Source organism: Xyrauchen texanus, chromosome 27 (genome assembly GCF_025860055.1).
Source record: "Xyrauchen texanus isolate HMW12.3.18 chromosome 27, RBS_HiC_50CHRs, whole genome shotgun sequence".
Lineage (NCBI taxonomy): Eukaryota > Metazoa > Chordata > Actinopteri > Cypriniformes > Catostomidae > Xyrauchen > Xyrauchen texanus.
Window position 1 is genome coordinate 39,215,052 of NC_068302.1, and position 19,679 is coordinate 39,234,730.

The 19,679-nt window shown below is 37.1% G+C and overlaps 1 protein-coding gene across 1 annotated transcript; it reads right to left on the reverse strand.

The window, feature by feature from the left end:
- Positions 1-6,617: 6,617 nt before the first annotated feature.
- Positions 6,618-12,671, reverse strand: LOC127621345 (myosin regulatory light chain 2, ventricular/cardiac muscle isoform). The gene is made up of 6 exons (XM_052094908.1): positions 12,564-12,671; positions 9,904-9,979; positions 9,697-9,801; positions 7,036-7,114; positions 6,850-6,898; positions 6,618-6,716 (listed from the first exon to the last, which is right to left on the reverse strand). Exons 1-6 carry the CDS (start codon positions 12,597-12,599, stop codon positions 6,618-6,620), a joined length of 444 nt encoding a protein of 147 aa, XP_051950868.1. The 5' UTR covers positions 12,600-12,671.
- Between the last annotated feature and the right edge of the window lie 7,008 nt (positions 12,672-19,679).

Sequence of the window (19,679 nt, forward strand, 5' to 3'; positions counted from 1 at the left end):
TTTTTAAAATATGATTCATATTTGAACAACTAATTTGGTGCATCCGACATGCAGGTAGACATTGTGTTGTCATGTGACAGAAATCTTAAAACAGAGAAGAAAACTGTGTGTCAAATCATTATTTTGTCATTATATATCAATATTTTGACTATTTGGTTCAGATCAGTTGGTCTCTTTCTCTCTCTCTGTCTCTCTCTCTCTCTGTCTCTCTGTCTCTCTCTCTCTCTCTCTCTCTCTCTCTCTCTATATATATATTTATATATATAACATTGTATAATTTCATCATAAATTTCACAACTTCATCATTAATTAAAAAAAGTTTTCAAACATATGATTCAAGGTAAAAAAATAAATATACACACACACACTCAAATATTATTTATATCATTCATAACAGATCATTGGTTAATGCATCTTATAGTTTAATATAGAGTATATTATCATTTTGTTGCTATATATATTCAAATATATATATATATTAGCACCCCCACAGTGGGTGTGAGACACTGTGGCTTGAAGGCTTCTCCAGGTCTCTGTCTAACCATTAGACGACCAGTTGGAGGATCGGTGATGATCTCGGGGTGCTTCAGCAAGGCTGGAATCGGGCAGATTCGTCTTTGTGAAGGACGCATGAATCAAGCCACGTACAAGGTTATCCTGGAAGTAAACTTGCTTCCTTCTGCTCTGACAATGTTCCCCAACTCGGAGGATTGTTTTTTTTCCCAGCAGGACAATGCTCCATGCCACACAGTCAGGTCAATCATGGTGTGAATGCCACCAGACCCTGTCATGGCCAGCCCAATCTCAATACCCGAACCCCATTGAAAACCTCTGGAATGTGATCAAGATGAAGATGGATGCTACAAGCCATCAAACAAAGGAGTTACAGAAGGTTTTCAAAGTTGCCCTTTTTGTGAGGGATAATGGATCAGCCTGCATGTGGCAACAGCTTTGCACAGGAACAGCTTTTGGTTTCAGTCACATCAGGACAATGTTCCAGGACATGAACTTACAAAGGTCTGGTTCAAATCCAGTGTACTAATTTCTCACCACGTGCTGGAGTCTGCTGGGTTGTAGCTCTCAACACTGAACTACACATATTAAAAATGCGTGAACAAGTTCAGGATCAGTAACTTGACATAAAACATACTTGGCTTTGTATTGTGTACTAAAGCTTTCCTACACCGATTCTGAACTCTCATGGTCGAATGGGATGAAACGAGCTCACGCTTATAAATTCTAAAGGGTTTTGTCGCCACCTAGTGTACATACTGGTGCAGTACAGAAAGAGGACCACACCTGCGAAAAATAAATAAAACAATTATAAAATAAATACATAATTTATATGATATATAATAAATGGTTTTAGATATACAAAAATAAAAATGAATATATAATACTTTAATTGTAATAATTAAAATTAAATTAAAATATTAACATTTATTTCTGTATTTATTTTTAGTTTCATTTATTTATTACTTATAATTTTCTCCTATTTATACAACTACCACCGAGGCAACCGTGGACAAACAATTATTTGAAGCAATTTATTTACATTTAGTTTCTTTTCATCTGGGCTCAAAACTAATGCCGGAATGTGGAAGCCACGCCTCCTCATTATCATATAGGATGAATAAATAAATAAACGAGTAAGTAGAGAATACCGCAATAAATAATTTAAGAAATACAAATACAGAAATAAATTAATGAGGAAGAAACAGAAACAATACAATAGAATAGAATAATAATAAATGTGTATATAAATAAATGTAATTTTGATTTATTTTGAAATGAATGTTTATAGACTTTTGCATGTTTAACAAGGAAAATAGATAATTAATATCCCGCCTCCCTAAATGGTTGTTGCCATCTCATAAATAAATAAAAAAAAAAACAATTCAATAATATATCCACAATAGCAATTATTAACGGAAAATAAGTACACACTTGAAAAGAGGAAAAAATAGTAACAGAAAATAATAATAATATATATATATATATATATATATATATATATATATATATATATATATATATATATATATATATATATATATATATATATATATGTTTGTTATATATATATATATATATATATATATATATATTTGTTTTATATATATTTGTTTTATTATTAATTTTTAAATATATTTATTTATTTATTTTCTTACTATTCTAAGTGGAAAAATAAATACATTTAAATAATAAAAGAAAGATAGAAATCAAATAAGGTGATACAAATAATCAAATATTTACAGAAATAGAGTTAATAAATAAAATAAAAACACTATATAACAATAAATAAATACAAAACATCAATGTAATTCTGACCATCTGTTTAAATTATTGTATTAGTTTTGTAAAGAATGTGTTTTGAATTTTGACTGCTGGCGGTCAATTTAAATATCATAATTTGTCTCAATTTATTTACCCTTAATTTGTAGAAATCCTCAATTTGATTCATATGTTATTTATTGGAGCACTCTATTGATATCAGTGATATCTGTGGGGCATCCAGTGTGTTGTTATCTACATGCATCAAAGCAATGAAGCACTGTTAACATCAAACCTGCTGCTTAAAGGACTGTGAACTCTTGGGATCAGCATGCATGTGGTTAAAACAGCTGTCCGTCACATTCTCATTTTCGTCATTATCTTTTCTAAAAGCAGCTTTAACATGAAAGACAGCTTGTCATATATTGTCCTTCTGAGGGACACAACTCACAGATTTGAGGACAAAAAATGGACCTGTCAACATTTTAAGTTTCAGTCTCAATTTCTCACTGATATGCAGAATGACTGAGCTAACAGACAACTATCAGCTTCAGGACTGAGGCAGAAGATGGCAGTAAAGACTTAAGCTACACTAAAGTTGGACAACTAGAATGCATCCTTCATTATACTTGAACAGTATATCCATCATATTTATCATTTCAAACCTTAAAAACGTATTTTTGTTCAAGGTTTTGCTTGACAAGTGTGCTATTTTGTTATCTAATGCAATGGCATTCTCACATTTTTAGGAGTGACTTCAAATACTTGTTGGGGCCACTGTCATTTCAGTTCAAATTATGCTTAACAAGTAACAGCAAAATTATAAGAAATGATGAGACTTTAGTGCATGCGTGTTTTATTAGGGATTTTATATCATATTCTTACAAGAGCAAACTCTTAATTTGACAACAAATACCTCAATCCACATTTAAATCACAAAACAAACCCTAAAATTAAAGGCATTTTGTTTAAATCGGGGTCAGAAATTAATGCAAAAATGCTCCCAAAAGTAAAAACATTTTTTTTTTAATAAAAATGGCTTGAAATTCAAAATTGTGGGGGCAAAAAATGCACAAGTTTCTGTTTTTATATATTTATTTATAAATCTACTTTTAGCCTAGAAATAAAGTGAACATATAAAATGTCACTTATTGTTGATTTAATCTTACGGGGAAGACGTTTATTTTCAGTCTAATTTTTCAGACTGTGTATTTATGTTAATTAATTGAGATCTGAGTATCTGAATAAAAGAAAAACAGTATAATATTGGTGTGTTTAGAATATAAAAAATGCCCTCATAAATGTAGAAAACAAAAACACACGCCTGAAAAATCAAATCTAGGGGGCAATTATTGCCCATTTATGAAAAAGGTCATTTCTGCTGAGACTGGTTTAAATGTTTGATTCTGTGTTAGAAATAAAAGACGATAACGAACAACAAACATATTTGTTGTATCACAAACTGTATGCAAACTACATCTGAGACAGTGTCAGTAAAGAACGTTTCCATTAAACCTCCTATGGTGTTCGGCCATTTTTGACCGAAATATATTTTCCTAATTTAATAAAAATGGTTTCCTTTACCTGAGCAGTACAAGACTGCGACTTTTCTTCGGTTTGGCATCCGAACATACAAATAAATAAATAAATAAATCGGTCTTGATTTGATAAGTCTAAGTGGTCGTAAAAACAAAAGCAACACCTTTGGTGTTCATTGTCATAAACTTATGGTGCCTCCTTTGTAACACCATGGTCAGGTTTGATTGCAAGCGTAATGACATTAACTGCAAAAACTGACACTTAAAATTAATTTTAAAATGCAAAACTTTGACAAATAATAGTTTGATCATGTTTAAATACATATCAAAATGCATATCTTGTGTTAAAATATAAAATTAGGTTACAACAATGTGTCTACTGCCATCTAGTGGCTGTTACTGGCATGACATGTTTTTCAAGTCATGTTATTTATCATGTTATTTTGTTCACCAGATGGCAGCAATTTGCATCACATTCTTGTTATTTCATCATGTTTCAACCTCAAGAATTGTAGGTTCTGAATTATTATTATTATTATTAAAATTAGCTTTTTTGTGTATGCAAATGAATAGTTACATTTAGAAATGTACATGTAAATAAGATCACCGCATAAAATCCCAAAAGAAATGCATAATTGTTTTGTTCTTACTTCAGGGAAGAGGAAATGGTATCCATTTTGAATGTTGGGGGCATTTTTTGACCCTTCATTTTGAATGTTGGGGGCATTTTTTGACCCTTCATTTTGAATGTTGGGGACATTTTTTGGATCTTCATTTTGAATGTTGGGGGCATTTTTTGACCCTTCATTGTGAATGTTGGGGACATTTTTTGACCCTTCATTTTGAATGTTGGGGACATTTTTTGGATCTTCATTTTGAATGTTGGGGGCATTTTTTGACCCTTCATTTTGAATGTTGGGGGCATTTTTTGACCCTTCATTTTGAATGTTGGGGACATTTTTTGGATCTTCATTTTGAATGTTGGGGGCATTTTTTGACCCTTCATTGTGAATGTTGGTGGCATTTTTGGGCCCTACATTTTGAATGTTGGGGGCATTTTTTGACCCTTCATTTTGAATGTTGGGGGCATTTTTTGACCCTTCATTTTGAATGTTGGGGACATTTTTTGGATCTTCATTTTGAATGTTGGGGGCATTTTTTGACCCTTCATTGTGAATGTTGGGGACATTTTTTGACCCTTCATTTTGAATGTTGGGGACATTTTTTGGATCTTCATTTTGAATGTTGGGGGCATTTTTTGACCCTTCATTTTGAATGTTGGGGGCATTTTTGACCCTTCATTTTGAATGTTGGGGACATTTTTGGATCTTCATTTTGAATGTTGGGGGCATTTTTGACCCTTCATTGTGAATGTTGGTGGCATTTTTGGGCCCTACATTTTGAATGTTGGGGCATTTTTGCCTTCATTTTGAATGTTGGGACATTTTTGGATCTTCATTTTGAATGTTGGGGGCATTTTTTGGCCCTTCATTTTGAATGTTGGGGGCATTTTTTGGCCCTTCATTTTGAATGTTGGGGACATTTTTTGGAACTTCATTTTGAATGTTGGGGGCATTTTTTGGCCCTTCATTTTGAATGTTGGGGGAATTTTTTGGCCCTTCATTTTGAATGTTGGGGACATTTTTTGGATCTTCATTTTGAATGCTGGGGTCATTTTTTGGCCCTTCATTTTGAATGTTGGGGGCATTTTTTGGCCCTTCATTTTGAATGTTGGGGGTATTTTTTGGCCCTTCATTTTGAATGTTGGGGGCATTTTTTGGCCCTTCATTTTGAATGTTGGGGGCATTTTTTGGCCCTTCATTTTGAATGTTGGGGGCATTTTTTGGCCCTACATTTTGAATGTTCGGGGCATTTTTTGGCCCTAAATTTTGAATGTTGGGGGCATTTTTTGGCCCTTCATTTTGAATGTTGGGGGCATTTTTTGGCCCTACATTTTGAATTTTGGAGGCATTTTTTGGCCCTTCATTTTGAATGTTGGGGGCATTTTTTGGCCTTACGTTTTGAATATTTTAGGCATTTTTTGGCCCTTCATTTTGAATGTTGGGGGCATTTTTTGACCTTACGTTTTGAATATTTTAGGCATTTTTTGGCCCTACATTTTGAATTTTGGAGGCATTTTTTGGCCCTACATTTTGAATTTTGGAGGCATTTTTTGGCCTTACGTTTTGAATATTTTAGGCATTTTTTGGCCCTTCATTTTGAATGTTGGGGGCATTTTTTGGCCTTACGTTTTGAATATTTTAGGCATTTTTTGGCCCTTCATTTTGAATGTTGGGGGCATTTTTTGGCCTTACGTTTTGAATATTTTAGGCATTTTTTGGCCCTACATTTTGAATTTTGGAGGCATTTTTTGGCCCTACATTTTGAATTTTGGAGGCATTTTTTGGCCTTACGTTTTGAATATTTTAGGCATTTTTTGGCCCTTCATTTTGAATGTTGGGGGCATTTTTTGGCCTTACGTTTTGAATATTTTAGGCATTTTTTGGCCCTACATTTTGAATTTTGGAGGCATTTTTTGGCCCTACATTTTGAATTTTGGAGGCATTTTTTGGACCTACATTTTGAATGTTGGGGCATTATTTGGCCCTACATTTTTAATGTTGGGGCATTTTTTAGCCCTACATTTTGAATGTTGGGGCATTTTTTAGCCCTACATTTTGAATGTTGGGGGCATTTTTGTCAATTTCAGTGCCAGTTTTGCCTCGAGTCCCATTCATTTCTGACCCTGCTCTGAGAAAAACATTTTGTGTAAATCTAAGTTGGTGGATGAAAGATTCTTCAGTCTTAGTCTTTCTCCTCTCCATGTGTGATGATGTGGACCAGGTTCTTATAGTCCAGATTTCCGGTAGCATCTGGAGGGAAAGCACTAAACATCTGCTCCATCTGGGAAAAGATACTTTTATTTACATACAGTATAATACAGATAATACAGTCGTACAACACGATGATTCCTATCAAGGACACAGAAATGCACTTAATATAACGTCACTCGGATAACTAAAAAAAAACATCAAACCTCTTCTGGAGAAAATCTGTCTGCTTGCGTTGTTAACATCTGTGTCAGACTGCGGGGAGAGACAAACGTCTGATTTGGATATTTGAATAACTTATTTTTCTTGACTTAGAACTTAAGACAGAGAAGGCATAGACAGGTTCAGTTGCTTTTTATTAAATTGGTTACTTTTCTAAAACTTGCACTCACAACTCCTTCTTTAAAGTCCCCTTTCCTTCTGGATCGAACACTTTAAAGGCATTCAGGATGGTTTCCTCTGCGTCAGCACCTGAGTTTGAGAATATTCAGATGGAATGCAATAAGAAGTCTGTACAGGATTCCAAATGGAATTTCTAGCTTCATTTGTATCCATTCCTTATGGGAATTGTCATACAGGCTCATACAAGATAACATTTATGATTCCTAGTAGGGTAAAATGATTCTGTAAGACAGCATGACATTATTCAAATACAACTTTCTTTTAAAGAACACAACATATGATTTAATGGATGGGTTACGCACTGGCACAAAATGAAAGGTGGCAACCACCCGCAAGTCTCTGAGATATGTTGGCCCTGGTATTATGGCTTAAGTCAGATTGATTAGAAAAGTAATAACACACCTCTTCTCAAAAAGCTGCATGATTTGAAGTATTATTCATGTTCATAGAAACAAACCGTGTAGAGTTACACATCAAAGTTTAAAGGTATTTTCCATGTTCAAAATGTAGGTTAATCAACATCATTTGTGGCATAATATTGGATCTCCACAAAAATAATTTGGACTCTTTTTTTAAAAACAAAACAGCACTTACAATGGAAGTGAATTGGGCAGGTCCATAAATGCCAAAATGCACATTGTTGTAAAAGTGTAGCCACAATGTGTAAACATTATGCATGATTTTTCAGTGATCAAATCGCCTACAAAGCTTCTCTGTGTGAAGATAGATCCAAAAGAGTGCCCGCAAGCTTTTTTAGCCGTCTGGGTTCCGGAAGTATTTTTCCCCGTTAATTGCTTCCATAGACTTTACATAAAATCCTCCATTAAAGAGTTGTGAAGCTGACACCAAACCAACCAGCTCTGAAGTGAATCACAACATTACAGACTTTATTTTAAGGCAAAAAAGTAGCAACTCAACGTCTTTCAGGAGGGCACAGACTACAATCCCATGAAGCACTGTGAATGATGTAATTGAATATAAACTACGGAAATATATAAAACTATTGATTTGATATTTTTTATCAGATGTATACAAATAATAGAGTTTATATTTATTGCAAAATATTCCAATATACACAAAAATATCCACTGGCGGCCAAAAGTTTGGAATAATGTGCAGATTTGGCTGTTTCGGAAGGAAATTGCTACTTTAATTCACCAAAGTGGCATTCAGCTGATCATAAAGTATAGTCGGGACATTACTGATGTAAAAAACAACACCCTCACTATTTAATAAAAGTCATTTTTGATCAAATCTAGACAGCAGCATCACTCCAACACCTTATCCTTGAGTAAACATGCTAAAATGCTAATTTGGATCTAGATAATCACTTGCCGTTATATCAAACACAGCTGAAAGATATTTGGTTCTTTAAATGAAGCTTAACGTTGTATTTGTGTTTGTTTTTGAGTTGCCACAGTATACAATAGACCGGCATGTCTTAAGGTCAATATTAGGTCAAAAATGTCAACAAAAAAAAGTTTCTTTTTCTAGAAACTCATCAGACAATCATTGTTTTAAGGCGATACGATGCTTGAAATTGCCATAAATCTGAAGATTTCATCCAAAGGTGTAACTAAAGTCTTTAAAGATAAAGCACAACTGGCTCTAACAAGGACAGAAGAGATGTGGAAGACCAGATGTGCAACTAAACAAGAGGAGAAGTACATCAGAGTCTCTAGTTTGAGAAATAGACGCCTAACATGTCCTCCGCTGACAGCTTCATTGAATTCTACCCGCTAAACACCAGTTTCATGCACAACAGTAAAGAGAAGACTCAGGAGGACTTATGGGAAGAACTGCAAAGAAAAAACACTTTTGAAACAGAAAAACAAAAAGAAAATGTTCGAGTGGGCAAAGAAACACAGACATTGGCCAACAGATAATTGGAAAAGAGTGTTACGGATCATAACCCTATTGAGCATTTGTGGGATCACATAGACTGTAAGGTGTGTGAGAAGTGCCCGACAAGACAGTCACATCTATGGCAAGTGCTACAGGAAGTGTGGGGTGAAAGGTCACCTGAGTATCTGGACAAACTGACCGCTAGAATGCCAAAGATCTGCAAAGCTGTCATTGCTGCACGTGAACGCAATCTTCCCAGCTTATATAGCTAATGTGCCTGCACTTTCTAGAGTTGATTGACAGGTGATGTCTGTATCTAAAAGGTGATTGGCTCTATTACCTATAAGGCGGGACTTCCTTTATACATCCATTGACAGTTGGGCGCTAGAGCTTCTTGTTTGGGTGTTCCAATTTCTCCCAATCATTTTAATAGAAGTGGACCATCTCTGCTAAATTATCTCTGTTTAAAAGTTTATAAGTTATTATTGAAAATCAACTTGTCAATTGAAGAAATGAAAGGCATTTTTACTTCCAGAGCCAGACTGTTGCGCTCTATACAGGGAATACAGGGTTTCGTTGTAATTACAATGAATTTGTAACATGAATATAATTTACAAGCGATTTGATCACTCTAAACTCATGTTAGCATGTGCTATGTTTACATCTTGGTGCTATACTTTTGAAACGATGTGTATTTTAGATGTCTATATATAAGATATATGCCTGCTGAATAAATTCAAGTTCTTATAGGACATTTTTGACTTTTTTTTTTCAAATGCACATCTTGTAGTTACTCTGTTATTCACCTTTTAGCTTCTCTCCAAACATGGTGAGAAAGACGGTGAAGTTTATGGGTCCTGGTGCCTCCTTCAGCATCTCATCAATCTCCTCTTGTTTGACATTTAGGCGGCCTGTGGAGGCAAAGAGGTCAGAGGTCACACAAGCTGTTAGTAAGATAGTTTAAGCACCATGCAAAAGTACAGCGTCAGATAGCAGAACTTATTACAGCCCACCTAGAGCTGCAAATGTATCCCTCAGGTCATTCTTGTCAATGAATCCGTTTCTGTTCTGATCCATAATAGTGAAAGCCTGAGACAGATGAAAAGAGAGAGAACATAGTGCATGTATGGACTGGTAAAATGTTAGTACAGTTTTCCTTAAAGAGATAGTTCACACAAACTATATCTAATTTCCATCACTATTTACTCACCCTCATGTTGTTCCAAACCCTCCTATATGTCCTCCGTGGAACACTGAATTAGATGTTAGGCAGAATGTTAGCATCAGTCACCATTCAATTTCATTATACTGGAAAATATAGATGCAAGGGTGAAAAGCGGAGGAAAAAAAGCCATTCAGGTTTGGAACGAAAGAGGTTGAGTATATAATGACAGAATTGTCATTTGTGAGTGAACTAAACTCAGCAAAAAAAGAAACGACCTCTCACTTTCAGCTGCTGTTATTTTCAGCAACTTAACATATGGAAATATTTCTTTGAACATCAAACAGATTCAACAACTTTGACATAAACCGATCAAGTTTCACAGACATTTAACTAACAGAAATGGAATGATGTGTCCCAGAACAAAGGGGGTAATGGTCAAAAGTAACAGTCAGTATCTGGTGTGGTCACCAGCTGCATTAAGTACTGCAGTGCATCTCCTCCTCATGGACTGCACCAGATTTGCCAGTTCTTGCTGTGAGATGTTACCCCACTCTTCCACCAAGGCACTTGCAAGTTCCCGGACATTTCTGGGGGGAATGGTACATCCCTAGCCCTCACCCTCCGATCCAACAGGTCACAGACCTGCTCAATGGGATTGAGATCCGGGCTCTTTATGGCCATGGCAGAACACTGATATTCCTGTCTTGCAGGAAGTCCCGCACAGAACGAGCAGTATGGCTGGTGGCATCGTCATGCTGGAGGGTCATGTCAGGATGAGCCTGCAGGAAGGGTACCACAATGGGGAGGAGGAAGTCCTCCCTGCAACGCACAGCGTTGAGATTGCCTGCAATGACAACAAGCTCAGTCCGATGATGCTGTGAAACACCGTCCCAGACCATGATGGACCCTCCACCTCCAAATCGATCCTGCTCCAGTGTACAGGCCTCGGTGTAACACTCATTACTTCTTTACCGACCATCACCCCTGGTGAGACAAAACCGCGACTCGTCAGTGAAGAGCAATTTTTGCCAGTCCTGTCTGGTCCAGCGAAGGTGGGTTTGTGCCCATAGGTGACCGGTATGGCCGGTGATGTCTGGTAAGGACCTGCCTTACAACACGCCTGCAAGCCCTCAGTCCAGCCACTCTCAGCCTATTGCGGTCAGTCTGAGCACTGATGGAGGGATTGTGCACTCCTGGTGTAACTCGGGCAGTTGTTGTTGCCATCCTGTACCTGTCCCGCAGGTGTAATATTGAGATGTACCGATCCTGTGCAGGTGATGTTACACGTGGTCTGCCTCAGGCATCTCAAAGTACGGACATTGCAATTTATTGCCCTGGCCACATCTGCAGTCCTCATGCCTCCATGCAGCATGCCTAAGGCATGTTCACGCAGATGAGCAGGGACCCTGGGCATCTTATTTTTGGTGTTTTGAATAGTCAGTAGAAAGGTCTCTTTAGTGTCCTAAGTTTTTATAACTGTGACCTTAATTGCCGTCTGTAAGCTGTTGGTGTCTTAACGACCGTTCCACAAGTGCATGTTCATTAATTGTTTATGGGTCATTGAACAAGCATGAAAACATTGTTTAAACCCTTTACAAAAAAGATCTGTAAAGTTATTTGGATTTTTACAAAATTATCTTAAAAATACAGTGTCCCTGTGGCAGGGTGGAGGGCGGGGCCGGGTCATGATCCTACACACCAGGTCCCGCCCTCCACCCTGCCACAGTCCCGAAACAGGGACCTTTCTTTATTTGCTGAGTTTATTTCTTAATTATTGTAAAAAGTGTCAGATCTCACCAAACTCCCCAACATGGTACGTTTTGCAAAACTCTCTTCCTTTTTGTATATTTATTGTTCCTGTAATTGTGCTTTACTTAATGTCTTTGTGTCTGTTTGTGATACATGCGAGAACAGAGCAAGAGAGAGAAAGAGAGAGCGAGAGAGAGAGAGATAGAGAGCGAGAGAGAGAAAAAGAGAGCAAGAGAGAGAGAGAGAGAGAGAGAGAGAGAGAAAGAGGGAGCGAGAGAAAGAAAGAGAGAAGAGCGAGAGAGAGAAAGAGAGAGAAGAGGGAGAGAGAGAAGAGAGAGAGAGAGAGAGAGCGAGCAAGAGAGAGAAAGAGCGAGAGAGAGAGAGAGAGAGATAGTTGTATGTGTCTGCACCTTCTCATCACTGCCATCTTGGATCAGCATCAAACTTATCCTGTTTGTTGTGATCTTTTCACAGCTGCTTTGAGACCAAAGAGCGTGTCTGTCCTGCTGCATTTTCCGTGCAACTTTCAGCAGCTTGACAGAACGTTTGAGTGTCTATATGTGTGAGTGTGTTTAATTCACTCCACTGTGCTAATCGTTACTGACAGATTCTGAATTATTTACCAGCGATGATAAACACTGACATACTGAAGTCACATACGGGAATCTCGCTGTAGTAGATGCTCAACATCACAGTGAAACAGTGGTGATAAAGAACATTGTCATAGCAATTAACATCGAACAAGTGCCGTGTTTGTACCTCTTTGAACTCCTGGATTTGTGCTTGCTCAAACATGGAGAAGACATTGGAATTGGCTCCATCTGCCCGCTTCTTTGCTTTTTTGGGTGCCTTTATAAACAAAATAGTTGTGACTGGTTAAATAAACAGGCATTTTGCATGACTACATTCACAAGGATGCCCACAGGACAGAAAAGCACAAATGAGAAGTCAGCATGTGCCGTACATAAGCACTGAACCACAAGATGAAATAAAAGGTGACTTAGTGCCTTCCTGGGCCTATACTGTACTTAGATGTCCTATATTTAGAGGAACAAACAGAGACATGGAGACATATAAAGCTTAACTGAGAAGTCTCCTTAGCTGTGAAAGCCTCCGAGCATTGAAACGTTTCTCTGAGCGAGTGCGTGAGAATAGAAATGTTTGCGTGGCCCTGCAGGATGTATAATTAGCTTGGAAAGAGAGAACTCCACCAGTGGATCAGATGTGGGATTACACACTGGTGCTGAGTGTTGACAGTCTCCTCTTTGAGCCTGTTGATAGGTAATCCCACAGAGACGGGGATTAATCGCCACTATTTACATTCCTGCCACAGGATTTGGAAAACATTGCGAAATGCATTTCTGCTCGATGACATCACAGGCCGTTTCCGTGGCAGCGTCGACAGCTGCGTATCGGCCTTCTGTCCGGATTACATTTGAACGTTTGTGAAGTCGATGAGCACAAAGATGAGCTATGAAACATATTGCAGTTTTTACGGGAGTATTTTTGGTTGTTTTTTGTTGTTGCAATCAATGAGTCACCTAAAAAGACTGCTCTTTCATAGCTCCGATCATTTGCTCTTGGGAGAATTTATTGAGAAATGTTTGAGTTTATAATGAGATCTCTGGCTATTGATTACAGACTTTGGGGGGCTGTAAACACAGTTTAAAGACACTGTTGATATCTCTTCTGAAACTCAAGGACTCGAGACATACCTGTGATTTCCAAGGTCTTTTTCTAAGGAACCAGAGGCAGTGGATGACTCAGGCAGACATAAGTGACACTGATGACTGTTTAACAGACTTAAACTTCAATTACAAACTCAAACAAACTCATTTACATACATGTTTTCAATTTGAGGCCTTGATCACACGTTCATCTCAATGACTGATAAAACAACTAGATAATAGTGACTTAAAGTAATATTCCCGGTTCAATACTTAAGCTCAATCGATAGCAATTGTGTGCAAATAATTAGTAACGCTTTACAATAAGTTTCCATGTTTTAATATTAGTTATACACATTTCACTGATTTTGAACTTGACATTATTTCCATGCACATTTTCCAACTTCAACGCCTATAAACGTGAATGCTTATTGGATTCAACCATTTTCAGTCAAATGGCCTTTTAGATAAAGGTATATAGGGCAGTGGTGGTTCAGCGGTTAAGGCTATGGGTTACTGATCAGTAGGTTGGTGGTTCAAGACCTAGCACCTCCAAGATTCCACTGTTGGGCCCTTGGGCAAGGCCCTTGACCCTATCTGCTCCAGGGGCGCCGTTTCATGGCTGACCCTGCACTGTGACCCTAGCTTAGCTAGGATATGTGAAAAACTTACAGGGCAGTGGTGGCTCAGCAGTTAAGGCTCTGGGTTACTGACCAGAAGGTCAGGGGTTCAAGCCCCAACACCACCAAGGGCCACTGTTGGGCCCTTGAGCAAGGCCCTTGAACCTATCTGCTCCAGGGGCGCTGTATCATGGCTGACTCTGCACTCTGACCCCAGCTTAGCTGGGATATGTGAAAAATAAATAATTTCACCATGTGTATGTATAATGTGTGACAATTGATCAATTTATTTTTATTATTTTAGATGGATGCAACACTCTTGAAATAGCTAAACTATTGAGGCGTGACCACCAGACAATCAAACGTTTTGTTGCGAATACTCAACTGGAACGCATGGGGACGAAAAGGCGAATTTACCTGGAGTGTCCAGAAGTACAAGGTGCTGAGGGACAAGGTCAAGAAGGCCAAACATGACCAGCACTGAATATATTCACAAGCTGAAGCAAAGTCAAGATTGGGCAAAGAAAAGTCTTACGGACAGATGAAATGAGAGCGACTCTTGATGGACCAGATGGATGGGCCCGTGGCTGGATCACTAATGGGCACAGGGCACCACTTCGAGTCAGGTGCCAGCAAGGTGGAGGAGGGGTACTGTTATGGGCTGCTATCATTAAGGATGAGGTAGTTGGACCTTTTCGAGTTGAAGATGGACTGAAACTCAACTCTCAAACCTACTGCCAGTTTCTGGAAAGTACTTTCTTCAAGCAGTGGTACAGGAAGAAGTCCTCAGCATTTAAGAAGGTCATCATCTTCATACGGGACAATGCTACATCACATGCATCCAAGTACTCCACTGCTTGGCTAGCCAGTAAGGGCCTCAAAGATGCCCAAATAATGACTTGGCCCCCTTCCTCACCTGACTTAAATCCTATTGAGTACTTGTGGGTCCTTCCCTAACTGTAAATCCCACGTTTGAGAAGACAATACACCTCTTTGAACAGCATTTGGGAGGCTGTGGTTGCGAAAGTTGACAGACTCCATGGATGGAAGACCCCTGTCAGTTATTGAAAAGAGGGGTGGCTATATTGGTTATTTTTGAAAGGCCAAAAATGTTATTTAATTGTCATTTTGTGCTACTTATTTGTTGCGCTTACTCTAAAAATTGAGAATAAACAGTTGATTTGGGAGAAATTATTTTTGTAATTTAGTTGCCTAGTAACTGTGCACACTTATATATTCCCCTGAGAAAGACTAAATTCACTTTAGCTTTGTTAAACATTCAGGTTTGAGGTTCAATAACATTTTGGACTGACAGAGAGCATTGTGTCAATAATACAATTAATCCGGAGGAATACAGTTTGCCTAATAATTGGGCAGGCAGTGTAGTTAACTTTAACAATGAACAATAATGATTTAGCGTTTAATAATCTTAATGTTAATATCATCATGTATTAACACATTTTTCAAATTATGTAGAAAATATACAGTTTTGCTAATTGTTAGTTCATAATACCTCATGCATTAACTAATATTAACGAATGTATCCTTATTGTAAAGTGTTAACAAATCATGTTTGACTGGTCCCTAAACAAAACAAATAAACAAAAGCAAAAATCAAGGTGATGATGAGGCACTTACGACTTCTTGGAGGATTTAAAGAAATGTGAAGCTTATAATTTTATATAAGAACTTACATATTTGTTTCTGTTAAAACTTGTGAATTATTTGAGCTACAAAGCTATTTAAATCGTCATTTTTATGGTTGTTTTAGGGTTTCAGGCGTTATATCATCATGGCAAAAAAGTTGCATTGGAAATAACTGTACACAAAAAAAGATTATTTCACATTAAAATCATGTTAACACACATATTGTTTACATCTTGTGGCTATACTTTTGAAACGGTGATTATTTTAACATTCACAGATTAACCCCCATTCACTGCCATTGTAAGTGCCTCACTGGAACACAGATTTTATTTATTTTTTTAAAGACAAAATATTGTTTTTGTGGTAGTCAAATTATTCCACAAATGCATAACTTGTATTGAACCCGGAATATTCCTTTAAAAGTTTGCTGATAAGAAAGGCTGAATAAATGTAAACAGAAACTCACCATAACTCCGAACCTTTGAATTCCAAAGAAGAAGTGATATCAGACTTAAGGGCTGAAATGCTGATTTATTTACTGTATATATATATATATATATTTATATATATTTATATATAACCTCATTCCCCACCTCTGTCTGTCTATAAATACATTTGCCATGCTGCTTAACCAGGTTGCCAGTTGTAGACATCAGAAGTTATTATAAGAATCCTGATCAAAAGGGTTTAATAGATCAGCCAACGGGCTTTAACACACAATAGGGCAGACAGCTGTTTAAATGCAGCTAGAACTTTCCTGAACCATAGAACGTGACTGCTAATTTGATTGACAGCTGCATTTGTTTAAATCTGTGTTTCTCAGTCTCTGTAGGTGCATTTTATTCTATTCAAAGAGATATAAATGGAATAGAAGCTCAATGGTTGGATATTCACGATGCCTTTTAGAGACCTTAGTGTTATGCAGTCGCCCCATAAAGTATTTGGGCACTTAAAGGGACAGTTCGCCCAAAAATGAAAATTCTTTCATCATTTACTCACCCTCATGCCATCCCAGATGTGTATGACTTTCTTTCTTCACCAGAACACAAACAAAGATTTTTTTTTAAATATCTCAGCTTGCGTCACGCAAGAGGCAGCGTGAATTCGACCCTCTTGTGAATGCGCATACGACCGTTGGAGATGAATAAATGATGAGAGTGTTTTAATATTTGGGTGAACTTCGTACATAATTTACGAGTTGTTTTTTTCATATGGTCTCGCACGATGTTGTTCGCATAAACTTGTACGACTTTGTTACATATTTTTTGTTTAAATGCATAATTTTTACTTTTTACAGGTATTTTCATTGATTTGTTGAACATGTCTTAAAACCGGTACTGTCTCTTTAAGAAAACCAGCATTTCCCGAACATAACCTGATCTCATGAAAAGTCGTACATAATTTATGAGTTGGCTTTTTCGTATGGACTCGTGCGATGTTGTTCGCATAAACTTGTTAGAATTTGTTTCCATAATTTGTACTTTTTACAGGTATTTTCATTGATTTGTAGAACGTGTTAAAAACTGGTACTGTCTCTTTAAGAAAACCAGCATTTCCTGAACACAACCCGATCTCATGAAAAGTCGTACATAATTTATGAGTTGGCTTTTTTGTATGGACTCGTGCAATGTTGTTCGCATAAACTTGTATGACTTTGTTACATATTTTTTGTTTAATTGCATAATTTGTACTTTTTACAGGTATTTTCATTGATTTGTTGAACGTGTTAAAAACTGGTACTGTCTCTTTAAGAAAACCAGCATTTCCCGAACACAACCCGATCTTATGAAAAGTCATACATCATTTATGAGTTGGCTTTTCATTTGAACTCCCACGATGTTGTTCGCATAAACTCATACAACTTCATCACGTGCAAATTCCTAATGATGTCTAATGCGGAAGTGTGAGTTCTGCGCACGAGGCTTTAAGGATATACTTAATAATTTCCTAAGCCCTTACCCAAACCCCTTATCTAAACTTAACCAATCAGTAGAGTGTGTAAACATGATATGAAGCTGTTGTGTGTAACAGAAGCAAGTAATTGTCGCGTATTAGATGGAAACGATGTCCAGCGACGTCATTGGCTGTAGTGAAAGTCGTAGGAATTGCTAATGCAACGATGTTCAGACATTTTTAAATGTGACTGAAGCGTTCAAATACTTTCTGGGGCCAATGTATGTATGACACAGAAAGACTTGTAAAACATTGACTTTAAAACGGAAATCCCAAGAATATTCTCTGTTCATGAAAAAAAGTATTTTTTTAAATAAATTGCATTTTGAAGATCTTTCCATTGGTTTCTCTCTGGGGGGTTGTCTCTTACTTTTCATTGTGCAAGTTAACAAAACCCAAATGACAGATAAAATGTCCTGACACCTGCTCGCAACTAAGTGACCTTTTCTGTAGTAATAAAATGAAACTTCTTGCGCTGAATGAAACGTTCCAGCCACCTGATGGCTGTCTCAACACGCTTCCATTTTAAGGCCTTTTGCACTCCAGAATCAATCAATGTATCAGAGTTCAGCAGCTCTCACCAATATTCCTGGAATGACTTTCCAAGCATAGTCAAACATTCATGTGTATTTAAGCCAGTGCATTTACATCGTCAATCCAAACGTGCAACTGCACCCTCATTAAATGAGTTCTATCACCTTTTTATGAAAAGAAACAGCTGCCTTATAACATTTATTTTTATTTTACGTCATTAATATTATTAGATTGTACCTCCAAAATACAACATTCCACAAAAACCTTGTTGCCCGCACCACTGTCCACAAAGATGCATACAGTTACGGGAAAAATCTAGCATGTTGTGTTTTTGCACTCTTAAAAATTTTTAATATTTAGATTTGAACAAAAGTAATAAGTGTTGCATCGTGCTTGTATATCAGAACTGATTTAAATTTCAAATGTAACAGTCTGCCAAATCAAAACAAGATATATGATTCCATTCTTCTAAGACCGATGCAGTCTTTCCCCCCCGAAGCAATAAATAAAAAGCAATAAAACAGAAACTTTTAATAAGCACCTTTTATACTCCCCGTAGGTGGCTTACAATGTGCAAATCCATTTCTACTTAAAAATAGACTTGCATTTGGTTTTAATAGCGAAGAGAAGAATGACAGATGTGCTCGCTTAGTAATTGCTTGTAGTCCACAAGCTACTGGAGCAGTTAACCTCTTAAACGGTCTCATTTTGAGACAACGTTATTCTGATATCTTTAATCGGGAGTGTTTCAGATACATAAATCAGGCTGTTTTTTCTAAACAGGAAAATAAACCCATTCCACAAAAACTTGCCTAATAATCTAAACAAAGTTTACCTAGAAGCGTCTCTCATCCCGTTTGGAAACTACACCCTTGGTTATGGATATATCCATTAATATTATACTAGTAATAAAAGTGCAGGTTACAATTCAAATATAGTGACTTTTAAATACATGCACAGGGTCGTGGCAAAGATTTCTGGGTCCCCTGACTGTATATTGCTCTGGGCCATTTACCTATTTAAAACTGCAGTTTTTAATTTGTCGTGGGCCCCCATGGACCTTTGGGACCCTAGGATCATTACCAACTTTCACCCCACTAGCTACGGCCCTGCATGCACTAATGTCAGAATATAGTCCTAGATGTAAAAGGCTTTTTGGTGACCAGCCCGGTCCAGTTGAAACAAACACCATGTTCCACAAGAGGGAGCATGTGTTAACTTTTAAACAGAACTGTCCATTCAGAATTACAAAAGCATGGATTGATTAGACAATCCAACTGTAACATTTGTAACATTTTCTTTCCAGGAAGGGAAAGAATTCTATTGTTGACAATTGGTGCCTCCAAATGCTACAGAGGAGATTTTGTAAGACTGATCCCCTTGCATTTGCCCACATTAACATCCACTTACTGTTCTAGATAAATAGCTAATATAGGATCTATTAAAATTCTACA

Excerpts from the sequence above, each read along its gene's own strand:
- LOC127621345 (XM_052094908.1), bottom strand. The coding sequence starts at position 12,599 with ATGTTTGAGCAAGCACAAATCCAGGAGTTCAAAGAG. Across the intron at positions 6,899-7,035 it reads GGGACTTTAAAGAAGGAGTT|TCTGACACAGATGTTAACAA; the intron begins GTGAGTGCAAGT and ends CTCTCCCCGCAG. Across the intron at positions 6,717-6,849 it reads ACAGATTTTCTCCAGAAGAG|ATGGAGCAGATGTTTAGTGC; the intron begins GTTTGATGTTTT and ends ATCTTTTCCCAG.